Source organism: Lampetra planeri, chromosome 44 (genome assembly GCF_965212315.1).
Source record: "Lampetra planeri chromosome 44, kcLamPlan1.2.h2, whole genome shotgun sequence".
Taxonomy (NCBI): domain Eukaryota; kingdom Metazoa; phylum Chordata; class Hyperoartia; order Petromyzontiformes; family Petromyzontidae; genus Lampetra; species Lampetra planeri.
Window position 1 is genome coordinate 7,641,870 of NC_136150.1, and position 21,821 is coordinate 7,663,690.

General features: G+C 46.2%; 1 protein-coding gene across 2 annotated transcripts in view; it reads right to left on the reverse strand.

The window, feature by feature from the left end:
• The window catches only part of FANCD2 (FA complementation group D2), a 62,048-nt gene that overhangs the window by 12,365 nt on the left and 27,862 nt on the right, over positions 1 to 21,821 (reverse strand). The window contains exons 26-35 of one of the 2 annotated variants that reach the window (XM_078614555.1): positions 21,544 to 21,652; positions 18,956 to 19,060; positions 18,247 to 18,356; positions 16,733 to 16,870; positions 15,729 to 15,842; positions 14,333 to 14,461; positions 7,534 to 7,652; positions 6,689 to 6,799; positions 848 to 978; positions 517 to 616 (exon numbers count right to left, since the gene is read on the reverse strand). In XM_078614555.1, coding sequence (XP_078470681.1) covers positions 517 to 616; positions 848 to 978; positions 6,689 to 6,799; positions 7,534 to 7,652; positions 14,333 to 14,461; positions 15,729 to 15,842; positions 16,733 to 16,870; positions 18,247 to 18,356; positions 18,956 to 19,060; positions 21,544 to 21,652 — 1,166 coding nt within the window. Of the gene's footprint in view, positions 1 to 516; positions 617 to 847; positions 979 to 6,688; positions 6,800 to 7,533; positions 7,653 to 14,332; positions 14,462 to 15,728; positions 15,843 to 16,732; positions 16,874 to 18,246; positions 18,357 to 18,955; positions 19,061 to 21,543; positions 21,653 to 21,821 lie in introns of both variants that reach the window. The other variant, XM_078614554.1, reaches the window with a different exon arrangement.

Consider the following 21,821-nt stretch of genomic DNA (forward strand, 5'->3'; position numbering starts at 1 on the left):
TAGGAAGGTTTTTCACGTAAACAAAACGTGTCAATTAGTTACTAGTTCATCACACCGGTGTGTTGGAGAGTAAAGCCGCAACATTTAGAATTTGAGTACGATGTTTCACTGGTAAAATACAACCAGCTTCATGAGGCGATAGCCAGGTTAGAAAAGCATTTTCCACGACGGTGGGAGCCGCCCGCCTACCACCCCTCCCTGGCCACACCGCACTCCCTTGCTCACCGTCACACAAATAAACCACAATACCTCGCTGATCTCGCGTCGAGGAGCAAAACGTCGGACATCATGCAGAACGACGCGCGGTACTACTGGGATGTAGATCGGTTCGGCTGTCCGCAGGAATTGAGGTCTCATTCACATCACGGATACAACGACCAGTCTCACCAGAGGAAGCCTTCCATCAAAGACACAATCACCATAGTCTCACCAGTGCAAGCCTTCAATCAGGGATACAATCACCACAGTCTCAACAGAGCAAGCTTTCAATCAGGGATACAATAACTACAGTCTCACCAGAGCAAGCCTTCCAAGGCCTTGGAGTAGTTACTTCCCTTCTCCCGCTCTCCCGTGGGCCCTACCCAGTGCTGCTTCAAAAACCCCAGTGCGACGGATACTGGGGAGGGGAAGGTGGGAGGGGCCAGGCACGGCACACACACATACAATAAAATCATCATCATGGCATCATCATCATCATCCTCGCCGATACGTATGTCATCGGAACGAAATTGGAAGAAAAACTTACGACGCATACGTACGTCATCGGAACGTGAAAGGGTTAAGTAATTTGCGAGCAATTTAAGTGCGAAAGTTGCGACGTCACGAAAGCAACACCACAAGCCGTTACCGATTTCTTTGCGTAGTTCCTTCTGCTCCGGGCTCATCTTGGCCATCGCCATGAGCAGCCGAGTGAGGGTGAGCGCCAACTCGCCCGAAGGGACCGTGGCAGAAAAGTTCCGCAGGTATGAAAACGCGTGGCTAAGGGGGAAAAGAAAACAAGACGACGAGACCACAGGAGGGCACAATTGCAGCGCCGTCACTTGACATCAAGGTCGGAGTGCTGCACCGCTCAAAACGAGAGCGGATCGGCGCTCGAATCTGATTGACGGCTCTGCTGCGACTTCCCACGTGATCGATACTCGATGTATTGATCCTGGATGGATGATAGGTTAAGGAGACCTTGCAAGTCAGATTTTAACCTGAGGACCTTCCAATTTGTCGGCACGCGAATGACGAGCGCGACATTGCGTCTGTCCCGTAGGTCGGCGCGCGGCCCCGCACGTGTGAAAGAGCACACGCGAGAGAGTGGCTGACCTTGCCGCTGTGTAATGAAATGCGCAATCACCGATAAGTTCAAAGTTAAGCAGAAACCGTCACTATTGGTAAAATAATGTCAACTCGCCTATTTGCTGCTGTGGTCGTTCCACTAGAAATGCTGCCACAATGAAAATGAAATGGTGGAAAAAACCGAGAGAAATAATCTCTTAATACACAAGTCATAATCTTACCTATAAACGTCATTATTTTTGTCTGTCTGTGTGTCTGTCTGTGTGTGGACGAAACTTGCGAAGGATTTGGCTCGCGAACCGTGGGGTTGACGTTTAAAAAAAGTACCCAGGTACCATGCTATAGGCCCCGTGGTGAGCCGGCGCTTGTCCATTTTCGCATCCGTCACCTTAAGTAGTTAAAAGTAGCCATTTGTAACGATTATTATTTATTTATTACATTACGCCGCTGAGCGCGCGCGCCGAAGCATGCATCTGCGCATGTGCGACACAGCTGACTGGGGGTTGCCCCTAGCAACGCACATGCCTTCGCTGGGGAGAGGGGGGAATTGCCATTCGGTTTAAAAATGCTAAAAAAAATACACGCAACGCTGAGGTTGATTCATCAGTGTCATGTCCTCCCCCCCCCCCAAAGTGTGCAATTACTACTAAAGAGTCGGTAGATGCTACTACTATAGTCCGTAGATAGCTACTGTAGAGCGGGCAGGGGGATGGTGGGGCAGGGGCGCCTGGGTAGCGGCCCAGCCTGCCATGGTGCCACCTCGGCCGGCTGGGCAATCTCGGCGAGACTGGGGGCTCTACACAGGACTAGGCCTCACCACTACACTCTGTGAAGTGAGTATAATTATAGAGTTGATGTATACTATTCTAGAGTCGGTATATACGACTATAGAGTGGGTAGATACTACTATAGAGTAGGTAGATACTACTATAGAGTTTGTAGGTTATGCTAATGTAGAGTGGGCGGTGGGAGGGGCCGGGATAGCAGCCCAGCCCCAGCCTGCCAAGGTGCCACCTCGGCCGGCTGGGCAATCTAGGCGAGGCTGGGGGCTCTACACGGGACTAGGCCTCACCACTACACTCTGTGAAGTGAGTATTATTATCGAGTCGATATATGCTATTCTAGAGTCGGTCTATACGACGATGCTACTACTATAGTCCGTAGATAATTACTGTAGAGCGGGGGGGGGGGATGGTGGGGTGGGAGGATGGGGTAGCGGCCCAGCCCCAGCCTGCCAAGGTGCCACCTCGTTAGTAGTTACTACTATAGTCAGCGGATACTACTATAGAGTCAGTAGTTACTACTATAGAGTCGGTAGATACGACTAAAGAGTCAGTAGCTACTACTGCAGTCAGTAGATACCTCTATGATCAGTAAATGCTGCTACAGTCAGTAGATACTAATATAGAGTCAGTAGATGCTACTATAGAGTTAGTAGTTACTACTATAGATACTATTGTAGGGTCGGTAGATACTACTATAGTCAGTAGATAATACTACAGTCAGTAGATACCACAAAAGTCAGGATATACTGCTGCAGAGTCACTAGATATGACCATAGAGTCAGAAGACACTGCTATCGTCCGCAGATACAGCTATAGAGTCTGCAGATACTATTATAGAGTCTGCACATACTACTCTTTGGTTCTTTCGGTAAAGTCACGTAGGTGAAAAAATAAAATAAAAAATAAATACGTGACTTTACCGAAAAAACCAAAGAGTATGGTTCCTTGCAGTCACAAAAACTTCAAATCTAGAATCTGCAGATACTATTATACAGTGAGAAAACACGACTATGGAGTTAGTAGTTACTACTATAGTCAGTAGATACTAGTAGAGTCGATAGACACTACTATAGAGTCAGTAGGTACTACTGTAGTCATTAGATACTACTGCAGAGTCAGTAGTTACTGCTATAGAATCGTTAGATTTTTCTATAGAGTCGGTAGATACAACTATAGCCAGTAGATAATAGTAGTCAGTAGATTCCACTACAGTTAGGATATACTGCTGCAGTCAGTAGTAATGACTATAGAGTCAGTAGATACTACTGTAGAGCCAGATACTACTGTAGAGTCTTGAATGTAGGGTGTGTAGGTATATATGCCTACGTGGGGGTATGAGTATTTGGGGGGGGCGGTCAACAATTTTCTGAAACCTTTTAGCTCAACTATTTACCCCCCACTTTCTATAACTTTTTGGACTTCTGCAAGCCTCTAATCATTTTGTTGACAAATGGACAAACGGCACGCCGTGTTTTCACAATAGCTTAGTATTTGTGTATGCATATGTTATGTTTTTAAGAGAAGTTCTGGAAAAAACGCCAGGTACTTCCCGCTAGTAAATAATATATATAGTTTTTATCTCGTGAAAAGTGAATCTCTCATGCAAATTAAATGCACAAACTTCACTCATCCTTCGCTCTCAAAAGATGAAACTTTCTCAATAAAGTGAAATATTTTAGTAAATATCTAAATTAATGCAAGAGTATTCGTCAAATTATAAATATGTACATGACAGACTGCACACTTGAAACAAATCCTCACACGTAAACATTCCCATGGCAATTTGATTCAAACTGTGTGCAGTGCGCAAGCTGTGTGAGGAGTGGCGGGGCAGCGGTTAGCACACTCCACGAAGATTCTGGTGACATGGATTCAATATCCCTTTGTGAATTACACATCAACGGAAAGTGTAATTTAAAGCGTTCCTGGTCTACCCCTCGGTCAACTCAGCCTTAATCGAACACGCATTCCTGCCTGTAAGGATCAGTATAAAGGAGACAGGGGTGGCAGGACATGGTGCTGGCAACAATACCCCTTCTGAACATGTAGGCTTTCGCGACCAATATCATCCACAAGAAGTTTTTTTTGGGTTAGATCACGTAAATATATAAATGTGTCGTTAAAACCCACCACCACCTGACACAGCCAACTATTAAGGGTTGTCACATAAACAGAACATGCCAATTCGTCACCAGTACAGCACACCGGTGTTGGAGAGCCAAGCCACAAGATTTACGACGAAGATATCCAAATATTTGCTGCTGATAAGGGCCGATCAACTGTTGTGATGCCTCGTGAGGACTATGATAATAAAATCAAAGATTTACTCCATGAAGGTACCTACCTTAAAATTAAACAAGACCCAACCAGCACCTTGGAACGTAAAACAATGGCAATCATTGCCAAGTCACCAATTCCCAAGGAAGAGCAATACCTGATCAAACCAAGGGCATCAAAACCACCAAGACTTTATGTGTACCAAAAATTCACAAACCTGATGTCATATTAAGACCCATAGTTAGTACAATATGCTCTGCCACGTACAAATTAGCACAATACGTAACGAAACAAATACAGCCCTACATCGGTAGGACCTCTTCGTTTATCAAAAACTCTGAACATTTCATAAATATAATCAAATATATTAATCTTAACCCTAATGATATTCTCGTAAGTTTTGATGTGACTTCTCTGTTCATGAGGGTTTCGGTCAACGAGTCAATTAAACTACTCGACACTCTGGTAACGAACAAAGGTTTAGCCAAAGATATCCCAAGACGAGCTGAACACTGTCTAAAGAACACCTACTTCTTGTGGAAAGGTGACTTCTATAAACAAAATGAAGGAGCAGCAATGGGCTCTCCTTTGTCTCCTGTGATAGTGAATTTGTACATGGAAGGTTTTGAAACAAAAGCAATAGCTTCAAGCACACTAAAACCATCTGCTTGGTTTAGATATGTGGATGACACATTGGTGGTCTGGCCACACGGCAAAGATACACTGAACGCATTTCTAAATCATCTCAACTCGCAAAACCCATCCATCCAGTTCACCATGGAAGTGGAAGCTGACATTTCTGGATATTCTGCTCGGACGGGGTCGAATTGGTAAAATAACACACAGTGTTTACCGAAAGAAAACGCCTATCTGAATGCAGAGTCACACCATCACCCCGCACAGAAATCTGCTCTTATCAAAACGCTCATTCATCGAGCTAAGAAAGTATCAGATGGTGACAGTCTGAGAAGTGAAATTCAACATGTTAAAGAAGCACTGCAAATGAACGGTTACAATGATGTACAAATCAACAGGGAATTGAATTCCAAAACCAAATCAAATAACACGAGCATTCAAACTGCCAAAGTAATTAAAACGATCAAAATACCGTACATTGCGGGAGTAACTGATAAACTTGCCAGATATTTGGAAAATCAAAACATCCGAGTTAGATTTGGCACGGTACATAAAATACAGAAATTAATATCTGGTATAAAACATGTATTACCGAAGCCATCAACAGAAGATGTGTACAAGATTAACTGCACGTGTGGTAAATGTTATGTTGGGCAAACAGGACGAATGATCAGCACGAGACTAAAAGAACATTAGAAAATTATTAAATTCTCCCAAATACAACTGTCAGCAGTAGAAGAACATGCATGCCAACAAGGACATTCAATTGATTTTGATAATGTTGAAGTTTTGTGCAAAACTAGCTACAACTGGCCAAGACTAATTAGAGAATCTATCAAAATTGAAAGAAATAAAAATAACTTTAACTGTTCGGATAGCTACCGCCTAAGTGCTGCGTGGAAGCGAATAATCAAACAATACATTATTTAAATATGCATGCCTACAAAGGGCAGCATACTTCAATCGGGATTCCTGTTGGTACGGCTATTTTAATAAACACAATAGACAGGAAGGACAAGTTCAAAGGGCTCGCATAATGCACATGCATAATATACGTTGCCTCAGTAATCCCCCCCTCACCACGTGCCGCAAGAACGCAGAAGGGTGGTCACCACATCTATGCCTCTATATAAGGAACGAAACAGGAGGACTTCTCCACAAATCTGGCTGTCGCCTGATGAAGCTAGTTGTAATTACTGGCAAAACGTCGTACTCGGATTGTAAATGTTGTGGCTTGGCTCTCCAACACACCGGTGTGCTGTACTAGTGACGAATTGGCCACGTTCTGTTTACGTGGCAACCCTTACTAGTTGGCTGTGTCGGGTGGTGGCGGGTTTTAACGACACATTTATTTATTGACGCGATCTAACCCAAAAACCTCTATTACGAATACCCCTTCTTATTCTAAGCCGTAATATAGGCGCTCACAAATATCACTTCCCCCCTCACATTCTGTCTACAACAAGTCACCCGAGCACGTCTTTTGAAGGCAACCATCGCTGCCAATGGTCACCGTCAACAGTTTCCGGTGACAATCGTTCTGTTGTCAAAACTTCTGTTGCCCTCATCTTAAAAAATCTGGGGTGACAACACTGGCAGCCAAACACCGCCCACCGTACGTATGAATACGAATTTGGCCTTAAGGCTGCACGGGGGAATCTATGCATTTGGTCTTCGTGAGCAAGTGAGAGCCGAACACTCACCCAAGCAACTCGTCCATAGACATCGCTCCCTCTCCGGGCTTGAGCCTCAAGGCCAGGGTACCCAGAGCATCCTTAAGAAGAGGCTTATTCTCCGAATGCACAAACCCGCTCCTGCGCACAGGGGCACGCACAAGACACAGGGCCCAGAGTGGCAGGATTGACACATGTTGCGGACAGCGGCGAATGTGAACGGCTAAGGCCGAGACAGCTCACGACTGTGTACCAGGCGCCCACGGTGGCGAGATGTTAACTCCCACGCCTGGTGTACAGGAAGTCGTGGGTTCGATCCCGACCCAGATGCCTGCTCTGTATTTTGGAGTTTGCATGTCTCTCTCCCCATGGTCACGTGGATTTTTCTCCGGGTCGTCCGATTTTTCTCCCCACATATAGAATCACCGTGTGTTTAGATTATAAACGACTTTATTGAGCTATGATTTGTGGCCAAGTCGCTTCTGAAAAAGTGCTACATAGCTCAGTGGGCCTTACCTAGCCAAATAAAAAATATTTTAGTTTCAAATAGTTTAGTTTACAAGCACTGGTTGGACAGAGACGGAACGTTTAGAGATTGAGCGGCAGGGTGGCACAGTGGTAACGTGCTGTCAGGCTTCACGTCCGACGTTTCGTTCCACATGCCTGGACAAAGCGAACTGCTCCGTTAAAGAAGAAGCTTCTAGCGGCGCGTGGAGTGAAACGTCGATGGACATCCACGCTGTACAACGGACGGTACAACCCGACAGTACTTGGGAGGCGGTCGTGCAGCAAAGGCATCGAAACCTACGCAGTGATAAACGTCCAGCGCGGTACACGCGGGCGGTACACGCGGGCGATACACGCGGCTACGTTACCAAGAGAAGAGGGTGTTGAGGGTTTGTAGAAGGAGTTGGTAGCAGGAGGCCATGATTTGGGTCTCCTGGACGTTCACGTGCGGACCATCCGCCAAGCCATCGTTCTCGGCTTGCGACATCTGTCACACAAGCCGGCAGAAACAGCAGTGTTAACCAGGGTGGCCTGTACGTACGTACATTGAACACCTTTCGCAACGTACATGGCCAACCGTGCTAATCGGAGGTGCGGGGGGGGGGAAGGACAACTAAACACTCAAAAGCAGTTCTAAAGAAACAAGTTTTAACATCTATGTTTAAAAGTTCCAGTGGCATCCTAATATTAAAACTATTAACTATTTTTTAAATTTTATCAGGTAAGGGTCACGGAGCTATATAGCTTTTTTTCAGAAGCGACCTGCCCGCAAATAATAGCTCAACGATGTGGCTTATCACATGGAAATTTATAGCAGCCGAATACTCTAAATGCACAACGCTTCTAAATGATGGAAAAACTGGAGGAGCCGAAGAAAACCCCATGCGACCACGGAGAGAGAGACATGCAAACTCCAAATATACAGGCGTCACAGGGTCGGTATCGAACCCACGACCTGCTGTATACCAGGCGAGGTAGTTAACATCTCGCCACTGTGGCTCCCCCCTGCCAGATTCGCTCTGCAACAAGTGACGAGCGCGCTACCGCTGAGCAGCGTCACCGCCGTTCACTGGTGCGGTAGTTCGCACACCGCACCATGAACGCGGCGAACAGAGTTCCATCCACGGCCCTGACCGATCATTCGCGGGCGAGTGACATCTGAATTGGTGATAGGTACCCCAACCTTTCACGAGTGTAGCAAAGTAAAACAACCTTCATATCCCACGTGGTACGGAAAGGCCTTCGCACAGCAGTGGATTGACAAGGGGTGAGAAAACAACTGATTGTATCAGTGCGCAGAGTAAAGGTTATTTTGAAAATAAAAACTCGTGAGAAATAAACGTCAGAACTTTTGAATTTAAGGTGTTATTTTTGTAATTGGAAAATGCCACTCGGCGTGTTGCATGTGTTCCCTTTCAAAGTAGCATTTTGTCACCTTTAAATGCGAATACATTTTTTAATTACGATGAAAGTTAACAGCTTTGCTTCCAAAACATTAGCATTGTTTGAACGTAATTATTTCTTAAATGGATTTTAAATTGCCGAACGATGCCAAAGCTAAACTATTACTCTCACGAGATTATATAAAAAAAAACCTGCCTACTACCATCATTATCGTTTACAAAAACAAAACTTGCACTTTCGCCCATCTGCAGCGTTGCAGTTAAAGGTTGTGCATAACTTCTCTAAATAGTGTCCTAAATACACAGAATTGTTTATAGATTTTTTTAAGAAGTGCAGTATATAGTTTTATCGCACTGAAATCAAAGAAAAACACACGCAGGTATTTGCAATATCAAATATTAAAGTTGTTTCAAAGCACAAGTAATATTAGCTAGGCGAGATGTATATGTATATATTTCCACCGTACGTATCCAACTGTGCTAATCGGAGATGCAGAGGAAGGACAACAAACTAAACACAAAAAGCAGTTCTAAAGAAACGAGTTTCAATCTAGATTTGAAAGAGCATAGCTCCAGTGGCTTCCTAATATCGGAACGAAGAGCGTTCCAGACGGCCAGAGAAGCGCATGCAAATGCGCACGATGCAGTGACCGCCTTTAGGTAATCGTGGCTGATACGATTCGGAAAAAGACGACACTGGCCAGGGCATGTGTGCAGGACAGAGGGTCCTGTTACTGAGACCAGCATTGGAGTGGTCTCCATGGATCTGGTGATCGAACCCACGACTTCCTGGTCTACAAGTTGTGGGTTCGAACCCGACCCTGACGCATGTATATTTGGAGTTTGCGTGTCTCTCTCACTGTGGTCGTGTGGATTTTTCTCCGGGTCCTCCATCTGAAAGCACGCGATGCAGTGGCCGTCTTTGTTCGATGACTAGCCAAAAACTGCTGCGAGGATGACCGGAATTCGCGTGATGGTTTACATTCCTTGACGAGCGCAGTGACGAGCATGTTAACCCTTTCCCATTCCAATGACGCACGTGTATGTCATCAGTTTTTCTTACAATTCCGTTCCGATAACGTAAGTGTATGTCTTCAGGTCGGAAGACGTACCGAGGCTCCCACAAGGCCATGCGGGAGGATGTGTGGCAGTTTGGTGCCAGCTTTCGCTAAAGTTTACTGTGGTGAGTACCAATGTCTTTAAAAACAACGGCGTTACGGCTTTGAAAATAAAATTAATGCTAACCGCTTGTACGTTCCGAGATTCTGCAGTGAACAAGACCCCCTGCAGACGTCTTGGAACGGGAAAGGGTTAAGTGTAAGAGGTGCTGCTGTGGAACGTCAATCCAGCAGTGGCAGGGTTCTAGAAAGTTTCTCAAATTCTCCTCCCCACCTCTGTCCACCCAGCAGTACGAGCGCGCACGCCACAGTTCGTTGATTTGATTGGCAGGTCACTGTGTCGTGGGGTAAAGAGTGGGTACTGACACCTATTCCAAGATGTCCGGCCAGCGTGGATGAATAGGCCAATTCCCTCATTAGCGGCTCTCGAGAGCTCCGTCGAATGGAAGCCCTTGACGCCAGCGGTGGCGTGAGCATTGAAGGGCTGCACTTTTACCGCGACCGATCACGATCATAACCATTTAAATCTCTGATAGCTTCCCAGATCCTTCTCTAAATCAATCTTATTTTACGTATTTAACTGCTCACAAATTAACGATTGTGCTTTCATTTCTTATTTACAAAGAAATTACACAACATTGTAATCACATTTAACTTTTAAAAAATAGTTTACAATATTAATTATTTCGCACAGCCAGTACATTGAAATACATCCGAACACTTAGGAATATTATTTCATTGGGTTTTGTAATTCATTGCCAAGGATTTTTTTTCTTTTTTACGCGTAAAAAAAAACATTAAACTGATTTTCAGGGAAACTCTCTCTGCTTCTCCTCTTGGGCAACATTTTAAGCAATCGATTGTAATTCTCAGAGTAAGCCTGGCAAACACTCACATCCCACAATCTCATACAAATTAAGTCGGTAATGCCAGGGAGATTATGCCTATCCACGGAGCCAACGGGGGGGGGGGGCATGCGCTGGTGAAGGACGGCACACTTGTTCCGTGATGTTCCCCTGAACACGCGCACACGGTGATTCGAGACGAGCCGCCAACAGGGTCGCTCGTCAGCATGTCAGAGGGCTTTCGCCGAGCGTCGCGGGCTAAACGGGACACCCCGTTCCACGGTGTTGCCTCCCTTCGCAGCAACAACAATCTAAGAGGTTGTCTCTTCCGCAGATTCGGGTATCTTTGCCTCCGTGAGAAATGTAATTTGCCCATCAGTCACAGGACTCACAGTGAGTCACATGACCTACCAAAGTCAATTTTGCAATGCAATTGTTAGGGTTCACTTTGACCGGAACGGAACCAGGGATGTTCAGAGGACTTTGGCGTGTAAGGGTGGTGATGTTGCTCAGCGGTAGGTAGCCCACTCAGAATCAGAACCTTTATTTATACTGGAGTAATCTGATAAACTATTAAGCCCTTTTTCGCAGATGTTCAGTAGGGGCGGATCAGAACATTACAACAATAAACAATACAAAAACACGGTCGGAGTGCAAAGCGTAGGAAAGGTAAAGAAATCACTTTAAAAATATACAAATAAAACTAAACTATTTTTTATCTTACCAGGTAAAGCCCATTGAGCTATTAGCTTCTTTTTCAGAAGTGACCTGGCAACCACAAATGATGGCTCAACAAAGTGGCTTATCACATGGAACTTTATAGCAGCAAAATCATGTGAATAATCTCAATGAGTGTTTCCCACCGCTCGTTGCAGAGGTTCACGGTTCGAATCCAGCGGGCACCCTGGTTAGCACTGCGGTGTGTGATCACCATAATAACACTACGCGCTGGCTGCTTCACTCACAGTGGACGTTAAAGATCCCATGGTGTCATTCGCAAGTGTTTGCCATTGTGTTCCGGCACGTTGGCCTAAATTTGGCAACATTCAAAAATTTCCTGCAAATCCCACAATTGGGAGTGCAAACAGCAATCAGAGTAATGCCCTGGGTCTCACTCTTCAAAATCCTTTTCGGTTGAGTTTTCAGCTGGTCCAACAAAGTCATCTTAAAACGTATTACCCGTTTTGTTTGATCACCTGTTTTGCAAAGTACCCGCGTGGTGGAAGGGCATTGCCCAATGAGGCTTCAGTTCGCTCGCGACGTGCGGTTTTATTTTCATCCACGATTGTCAGGTTTCTTTTTTCCCTTCCCTTCCCATCCGTGATGCAATGCATAATGCTCCCCAACGTCAAAGGCTCCGCACGTAGCCTCGATAGACAATGCTGCTCAGTCGCAAGAGACACGAAAGAATTCCACTCCAACCAGACAAGTACGGAAAAGAATGGGCTCGAGCCGGGAAGATTGCTTTACAATTACGAGCCGCTTGGGGAGCCAAATAATTAACGTGAAAGCATCGATGGATGTTCAACAAACACTGTGGTGCAGTGCGGACATTGGCAGGAGGTGTTCACACGACATCTACGCTGCTCCAGCAGGGCCAAGCTGCCTCGTTAAAAGGCTTCTTATGCGAGCCGTAAATATCCGTTCGTTAACGCGAGTGACTTCATTTCCACAAACCCTCAATTAATTATGCATGAACGGTGTTGTCTCGGTCGTTTTCCCAATTTAATTCAATCGTGCTCTCGGCGATATGCCACGAGGCAAAGTCCTCCAGGCAGCCCACAGAAAGAGATATTGCAGAACTACCTCAGAGCCTTTAAAGTGACCTATTATCCAATGTACGGGGCACTGCAGGTTCCCATACACCCTGCTGAAGAGATAACAAAAACAAAATCAACACATTCATCAATAACAACACTGCCTCAAGGGGCAACATATATAATGGGCACCTGCTGCAGGCAATGGTTAGCACCGCAGCGGTGCCACAGTGGCAAGATGTTAACCACCTCGCCTGGTATGCAGGAGGTCATGGGTTCCATCCCGCCCCTGACACCTGTTCTATGTTTAGAGTTTGTTCTCTCTCCCCGTAAACGCGTGGATGTGTTTAGAGTATTTGGCTGCGATACATTTCTACGTGACAAGCCACTTCATTGGGCTATCATTTGTGGTCTCGGAGCTTCTGAAAAAGAGATAAATAGCTCAGTGGTTGTTACCTGGCAAAATAAAAAATAGTTTAGTTTAATTTAGTTTCCAATGCTTCTATATATGTCCGTCACCTGACAACGAAACCAACGTTGTTAATTCTCCGAGCTTTGATTTAGTCAAATTAAGATTAAGACGTTAACGTTCGGTGCAGTGGCTTATTTTTTTTGCGCAGTCATTAGTGAATAGGCTGCTAAACGTCAACTCATTACGTGTGATTAACCAATTTAATCCCGCGTGGTTGGCACACAGATTCAAACCCCGAGATCAGCGCGGCGCCGGCTTAGTGGTCCAATCCCTGAGCCCACGCGGGCATAGGTCCCAGTTTATGGATTTTAATCATTTCCGATCGATCACCGCGTGCGCGCGGAATATCGAGAGCGTCTGAACGAGACGGCCTTTTAATTGGGCGCTTGTGAAATTTTAAGGCAGGGGGTGGCGTTCTGTTTAAAATTCTCAGCGCAACGGTGTGTTTGTAGCCAAATTGGACATGGGACAATGTTACTAATCACACTGACAGCGCGGCGCGAGTGATTGCCGTTCGCTGCACTCAAGAGCCGCTCGCCAGCTCTTAATTGAGTAACCAACTCCGCCAAAGCGCCCCAGCATTTCCCGACAGTGTGAAATGTGCCTTCTGAGTAATTGTTTCTTTTGCTTCTATTAATATATTTTTTTCGAAATCTTAATTATTCATAGAAATGTAATTACCTGCTTAATCAGTGATCAATGATGGATCGCAATACACGGCGCTTCATGCACCGCTGATTGGATTTCTGCATCGGGAACATTTCTGGCCAACTGCTTTTGGGTGCACCAACTGGACCTTGCTTTTTTTCTCGGAATATTTAATTTCAACTTTACATTTTTCCCAGGTCGCCGAGTTAGTTGTGCGCTAACCACTGCGCAACCGCTCCCAACGCAGCATCTCACTCACTAAACAACCGCTGGCGCCATTCGCCACTAAGCGGCGGTGACGTCACCATAGAGCTTGAGCTAGGCCATGTGCACTCGAGGTCACGTGAAGTGTCGAAGGATCGCTGACAGGAGGTCACGGAACAGATCCAAGTGCCACGGGTTGACCAATTGAGATAACTCACTCACACGCACGCACGCACGCACACACACTTCCTACACTTTGGAGGTGCAGAACATTATTGACCGCGTGAGCTTCGTCGTGACGCGACGAGCTGGCCAACTCTCCACACTCTGTCAGCGGCGTGGGTCTCACGGCTCAAGATGTGATCAAGGTGAAAAGGCCGGCCCTTAATTCCCTGGAACAAGCCATGTAAGTACATCCACCACGTTTGCCATGTGCTGGAAGGCGGGGCCGCTCACGATCAATCGATCGGTGCGGCGCCTGCTCGCGCGCATCTTGTACCGCTAAGGACGAATTACAAGCTGCTTTCCTGCGCAGTCAGTAGCAAGTGCTCACTGCTATAAACGTTACGCATTTAAAGATTTGCGTACACATGCCGTCACGAGCTTGCAGTGTGTCGGCTGACATCCTGCAAACGGCAGCAAAACAAGACCGCTATTCTCCATCTCTCCAAGGGATTTTCCAGGTGAAACATTTCTATTCTACACATATTGCCCTCTGACCTGGAAGTAATTGTGAGTGCCTTCCAGGTGGTCGCAGAGAGAAGCCAGGAGGTGCACGGCGTGGCTGACAATCTGTCGCGGCGAGTGCTGCATCAGGTTCGCGAAACCCACGTCCTGGTCCACCTTCCCCTGCACAGCAACGGCGGGCGAATAATCAAGCTCAGTGTTTCTTCATTCTTCATTCGGAGGTGAGGCGATAAAACATCATCAGTGTGAGGGCCGCCACACATTTTAAACCATTGGGGTTTGACAGCACGATGGGGGGGGGGGGGGGGTATTTTCACACTTGTCCATTGTCGGGGGGGCAACACTAAAAGACCACCAGGGGGCTGCCAGTGGCCAGTGGGCCTTGCAAATGAAGAACTCTGATCGTGTGGCTAGTTTATTTTTTTGTTTTGTTAAACCAACCCGGCAACCCAAGAAGCCAGGACACAGAGCGTCACTTGCGACAGGGAGGTGACACCAGCGTCACCGAAAACAGCACGAGCAGTAAAAAACAAACGACAGTACGGCGATGAAGTGGATGTATGTTGTGTATGTTTGTTGTGTATGTATGTTGTGTATGCATGTTGTGGATGTACGTGGGGAGCGGTAGTGTAGCCGCGCAGCAATATAAACCCGGCAACCCGAGTTAATTCCTGCTCATGACCAACATCGGTGACGAATATCTGAACCGGTCCTGGGCATCCCCTAGGTCGACTCAGCCTTAAATGAATACGAGTTGCGGTGAGTAAACCTCGCCTCTGGGGAAACAAAGGCGGCCAGGCATGGTACTGGCCAACCCACCCCCTCGTGTGCCATGCTGGCCTTCATAGATGCTCGTTAACAGCACTTGCCCAACAGTCTGTTAAGGCTACATCCAGAATCTTTGTCTTTGTGTACGTATGTATATTGTGTATGTTTGTTGAACGTCTTTCGCACTATACGTAGCCAACCACGCTAATCAAAGGTGTGGGGGAAGGACAAACTAAATACTAAACACAGTTCTAAGGAAATTAGTTTTTAATTTCGATGATTTTTCAGTGCATAGCTCCAGTGGCTTCCTAATATTGGAAGAGCGTTCCAGACGGCCGCAGAAGCCCATCCGAAAGTGCACGATGCAGTGACCTTCTTTGTTCGATGGGCAGCCAAAGGCCACTGCGAGTCAAGAACAATCAAAACAAAAACTAACACACCACGGCGCGAGGGACAGAACAACAATAGCAAATATGAATCGATGTTAAATCAATGCTAAATATTAAATTCCCCACAGCGCAAATCGGTTCCGGAAGATCGTCGTAGGCACTCTTATTATCATTATTATTTTCATTATCATCACCGCAGGACCATCATCATATTTGCACATGCATCAATACTTTGAAACCGTCATTGGTGAGCATTAAAACTCTTCACTCACCACCTTCAGGAACATGGTCCGCTTCGACGTGGTAAGGACATGATCAAGCTTTTGGGCGAGATCGTCCAACAGAAACATGAGCTCAGCAGGTCCCAGCTGCACCACTTCCGTGACCTGCAAAACAGCCCAGACAATACCCATCAAATCAATAACGCAGCCACTTCGTAGACTCCCATCATGTTTCGTCTCTACAACAGGCGCTGTGCTTCTTCTTCTTTCATACGGGCTGATACATTCAGGTAGTCAAGCCAGATAACCACATCAGGAGCAGCAGAGTGTGTCGCGGTGATGTCTGCTTCGTCTTTGTGGATGGGGCATTGCACTGCGAGCCATTTTTAAACTACGCTTTCACTGAATTGATACACAACGTAAAATGCTGGGATAAAGCTCGATTGGTGGAGGTGGTAAGGGCTCCCGGCTATGAGATCACGAGTTTAAATCCTGGCCAGGGTTGACTTAGCCCCATCACCATCATCGTCTCTTCTGAGGTCTCGTCTCCTCTCTGAGGTCACGTAAAACGACCATCATCTGGTGAGGTTACGCCGCTCGGTAACAAGTTAACCTTGGTAATCATACAGACAGTCTAGTTACTGCCATAGCAACATGGAATTCAGATCACAGGTTTGGGGCGGCAAAACAGCTCAAGAACTGTTCGATCACGGAGGTCAAGAACATTTTTCCGCAGCAATGCAGAGGCGCGTCGCTTGCCCACGCTCGTGACTCAAAAGGTGGCGGCCCCGATTGAACTCGGGAGATCACGTGTTGTTGGGGTCAATCGTAACGGTGGGAACAATCTGCCTGCCGCACCACTACCACCACAGTCTATCGTGCGTGGGTTCGTCGATGGGTGCGTGCGTGGATGCGTGGGTGGATGCGTGGGTGGATGCGTGGGTGGATGCGTGGGTGGATGCGTGGGTGGGTGCGTGGGTGGGTGTGTTGATGCATGCATGAGTGGGTGGGTGCATGCGTGGGTGGGTGCGTGCGTGGGTGGGTGCGTGCTGCACCTTGGTGTTCATGTGCGAGTCCAGCAGGGACTTGGTGAGCAGCCCCATCTGCAGGATGCCGAACACGTGGATGTCGAGCTCACGCATGTATGCGCGGTAGCTTGCCAGGCTCACCTGCGGCCGCTCCTCCGCTGCCTCCTGCTGCCGCACGGACACGCACAACATAGCACGGGCACCCCCGTCAGCCAACTTCACAATTACTTCCATTCCCGGCCTGGCGTGGGTTTATATTGAGCTGCTGATAACTCGCCAAACAAGGCAATCGTTTTAGATTGAGCCGACCTGCAGGACACCCATATCAAACATTTGTATGCAACTAACACACATGCCCAAACATGTACTGGATGGTATATGCCAGTTTACTTGTTATTATAGCCCACCCACAACCTGACCCCCTCTGGGTGTATCCTGATTGTGCTATCGACGTCCCATGATCAGATGCAGTATCCATTGAGCTGTCTCTTGCAGAGCAAGTGGGTGGGCAAATGTGTTGTTCTGACTGGCAGTGTGGCAAGTAAGTGATTGGTTGACTGCTTGAATGAATGAGTAGGTGAGTTAATTTGTTGTTCTGACCTGCAGTGTGGTCAGTGAGTCAAAAATTGGTTCATTGAGTGAGTGTGTTGTTGTGGTCTACAGTGTGATGAACGAGTGGGTGAGTATATATATTCTTGGTTCTTTCGGTAAAGTCACATAGAAGGGAAATAATAATGGGTGAGTGAGTGGGTGAGTGAGTGAGCGTGTTGTTGTGACCGGCAGTGTGGTGGGTGAATGAGTGACTGTTTCAGTGAGTGGGTGTGTTGTTGTGACCTACAGTGTGGTGAGTGATTAGTTGAGTGAGTGCATGAGTGAGTGTGCTGATGTGATCTCCAGAGTGGTGAGTGATTATTTCAGTGAGTGAGTGTTGTTGTGGCCTGCAGTGTGATGAACGAGTGGGTGAGTGATTGGTTGGCCGAGTAAGTGGGTGAGTGAGCATGCTGTTGTGACCTGCAGTGTGGCGGTTGAACACAGTGTGCGATGAGAGACGAAACAGTCCGTTTTGGAGTACGAGTCCTCCACACGAGTGGTGGAAGAAATCGATGAGCGAAGTTTATGGAAACATTTTCTTTGGGTCTTTTGGTAAAGCCACGTAGATAGAAAAAATTGCTTATGTTGCGATCGAAACGTCGTGATATTGTTATTATTTTGATTATTTTTTCTATCTATGTGGCTTTACCGAAAGACCCAAAGAATATGAATTCCTGCAGTCACGAAATCTTGAAGTCAAGATTCATGGAAACAGTTAACCGCGGTGGTAGCGACAGAAATATTGACATGTTAACCGAAAGCACAATTTTGACGAAATTGTAGGAGAAAATGACAACGACGACAACAAAGACACAATCAGAAAAGCATTCTATAAATGCATTCGGTAACGAACGACCTTCCGCTGCGATGTCACAGTGCACTGGCATTGCCAGAAAGGTCAGTGTCACCACTGCGCCCGGGCAAGTGGCAACACTGCACGGCGTCGTTACTTTGTCGTCCTGGGTGCGCTCTGCCGGCGCCAGCGTGTCGCCCATCGTCTCGTCTCCCTGCAGACTCTCTGTCGACGTGTTCTCTGCGCCATCCGCCTTCCTCTTCTTGCCTGAACAGCGGGAGATGGCGTTGACGGCGAACGATCGGACGAGCGAACAGAGGTGCTCCCAACCGCTCCGTTACAGGTCAAAATTTCACGGTGATTTCCTGAACAATTTTTTTTATATGTACGTTGAACTTCTTTCACAAAGTACGTAGCCAACCGTGCTAATTGGAGATGCGTGGGAAGGACAACAAACTTAAAACGCAAAAAGCTGTTCTAAAGAAATTAGTTTTTAATCCAGATTTAAAAGCGCATAGCTCCAGTGGCTTCCTAATATCGGAAGGAAGAGCGTTTAGTTCATTGTACCTTGATCACATCGTCTCTGTTAATTACCACAATGTTATGTTACCAGGTAAGGCAAATACTCTAAATGCATGTTTCCAAATGCGGAGGTAAAAAAACCAGAGGACCCAGAGACAGATCCACACGACCACGGGGAGAACATGCAAACTGCAAACATGCAGGCATCAGGGTCGGGGTCGAACCCATGTCCTCCTCTATACCAGGCGAGGTAGATAACATCTGAAAAGAGCTAAATAAAAAAAACATTGTTTACAGTTTATAAACTTTAAGATGCCAATGCCGCTCAATTTGGACCGACAAACCTTTGGCTTTTTTCTTGGGCTGAGCCGAGGAATTCGCCGCAGGAGCGCCGCTCTCCGACCCTTCACTGTCAAAGTTTGCCGTGGGCGGTTTGTATCCCGGTGTGGCTGCAAACAAGAAGTACGAATGTTTACAAAAATACAACCAAAAATAAAACACTCGGCTTCGTACCGGCACCACGGAGCCGCTTGTGCAAACGCCGTAATCCGTGAGGCGAGGTCTTCCTTCCGGATTACAACAATAATACAATATTCTTGGTTCTTTCGGTAAAGTCACGTAGAAGGGAAATAATAAAATAATAAAAATAAAACAATTAAATTCTCGTTTCGATTGCAACACAAGCAGAAAAAACCGCCACTTTTTAAAAAATTTCTTGCTGTGGGTATCACACCTGATGATGATTGCTTGTGTTGCAATCGAAACGTCGTGATAATTTTATTATGTTTATTTTTTATTATTTATTCTCCCTTCTACGTGACTTTACCGAAAAAACCAAGAATATGAATCCCTGCAGTCACGAAAGCTTTAAATCGAAATAATACAATAATAACACTTTAATTTTATCTTGCGTAATTCATGCTCTTAGCACCACCCATAACGCTGCACATTAATGCATCTCCGTGCGTCAGCGGTCATGTTACTTTGGTGATCTCGCGTAACTGAATTATCACGTAAAATGCACACAACAAAAACCTCTTTTGCTGAACTCCATATGTTTTAAACGTTTTTATTTATTCGCCATTCGAGGCACATTGATCCGTCCTCATTCGTCCGCCCCCCCACCTCCAAACCCCCACCTCCCACAGATTCATAGACGCTCTCCAAATTCAGGGTCACGATTCCAGTCGACAATCGATCCGATGTAAAATGTTTCCAACAAAAAGTCTCTTTAAACGAGCGTTTTAAACGTTTTTTAGAAATATCAGGCATTAGAGGTGTAATGATTCATCACCTGCTTTCCGCACTTCGCAATGATTCAAAGAATTGTCACAATTCAGGGTCACAGTTCTATCCAATAATTGATTCTTCTTAACGTTGTGGCAAATGTAACAACCGCTATGTGTGCACTGTCCCAATGCTAGTGATGATAACATTGTCGCTGTGAGCATCTTGCTTTTACATAAACTCAGTATGTACATAAAATGCTTGGTATAATTGGCGATAAAGTGGGCAATGGTGATAGAGGGGGTGAGATTTGTTCCCGTGATCAAGGAAATGCTGACAGGCCATTATAACTAAACTCTGAATGCGTATTTATAAAAAACTATGGTTGTAGTTAATTTCTCATGAGTTATGTCATAACCACAAAATAATAATGATAAGAATTTATTTTACTTTATGCATCGTTAGGCAGGCAACAACTCAAGTCCCCTGCGATGTATCTATGTATGTTGAACTTGCACACCATATATAGACAACCGTGATAATCGGAGGTTGCGGGGGATGGACAACAAACTAAACACATTTTTAATCGAGATGATTTAAAAGTGCATAGCTCCAGTGGCTTCCTAATATCGGAAGAAAGAGCGTTCCAGATGGCCGCAGAAGCGCATCTGAAAAGGCGCGTGATGCCGATGTTGTTGCCGCTGCTGCTATTTCAGAGTGTCAGGGTTGATGGGCTGAACCGTCGCAGTGCGGTGTCGATTTAAGAATCGATCGCTCGTTGTCCTGTTTTTGTTTCGTACTTCTCGTCCCATTTGTCCTCTCATTGGTTCCATTGGGCCGTGTGATGTGCACGTTGTTTGCATAATTTGTAAAACAACATATGATTTAATGTATTATTCACGTCAACATCAAAACATAGGTGTTCGTAGCAAATACACTAGTATTGGCAAAATTGTGTTCGTAGCAAATACACTGGTATTGCAAAATTGTCAATACCGGTGTATTTGCCGCGAACACCGGTGTTTTGATGTTGTCAGCATACCGGTGTATTTGCTATGAATACCTATGCTTTGACTAGCCTTTTGCCCGTCCAAGGACGGGTGTATTTCAGTAAATCTGCAACTTGCAAGCGAAAAGCAAACCGTGACGTGATATTCATTGCATCAATTAGTGTGCAGTTTGTAAGGCTGCGGTGACACAGATTTATTTCATTTGAAGGTTATAATCCCTTGTTCATCGTGACGTCCTTTTTACTTCTATGTCTCAATAGCGTGACGGAGATCGCGTGACGTGAGGGTTCTGCCTTTGTAGTGAGGGTTGTAAGTTGACGCTGAAGAGGGGGGAGGAGGCGCCTCGCTCCCCCATGTGGAGTGACGTCACCCGCAAATGAATATTAATTGAGGGAGGTTATCCGTTTAGAAGACGTCACCTCTTCATGATTATTGTGGGGGGCTGTTCGATGTGGAGTGACGTCACCTGCTCATGATTATTAATGAGGGGGGGTCCATGTGGAGGACGTCACCTGTTCATGATTATTAATGAGGGGGGCTGGCCGACGTGGAGTGACATCACGCGCGGGACACACAGACATTCTTGGCTCATTATAGTAGTAAATGGTATAAGTGTACCGGTGTATTTGCTACCACCACCAATGTTTTGATGGTATAAGTATACCAGTGTATTTGCTATGAACACCTATGTTTACCTGCCAGACACCTCTCCAGAAGACCCTGCACCTGTGTTATGTTTTCCAGGCGGCGTAAAACCTTCCCTTTCATCTCCGCGTCCGACTGCCTGCAGAACGCGTTCACCACCTGCTCGCGTAGCCGTAACACACACGCACAGACACAGAGACACACATACATACAAAGACACATACACAGACACACACAAAGACACCCACACACGTCTAACTCAGCCTGTCATTCGTGCTCTCACTGCTCCTGACTCACGCTGCCGCAAGTGCAGAACAAGTCTCCGACT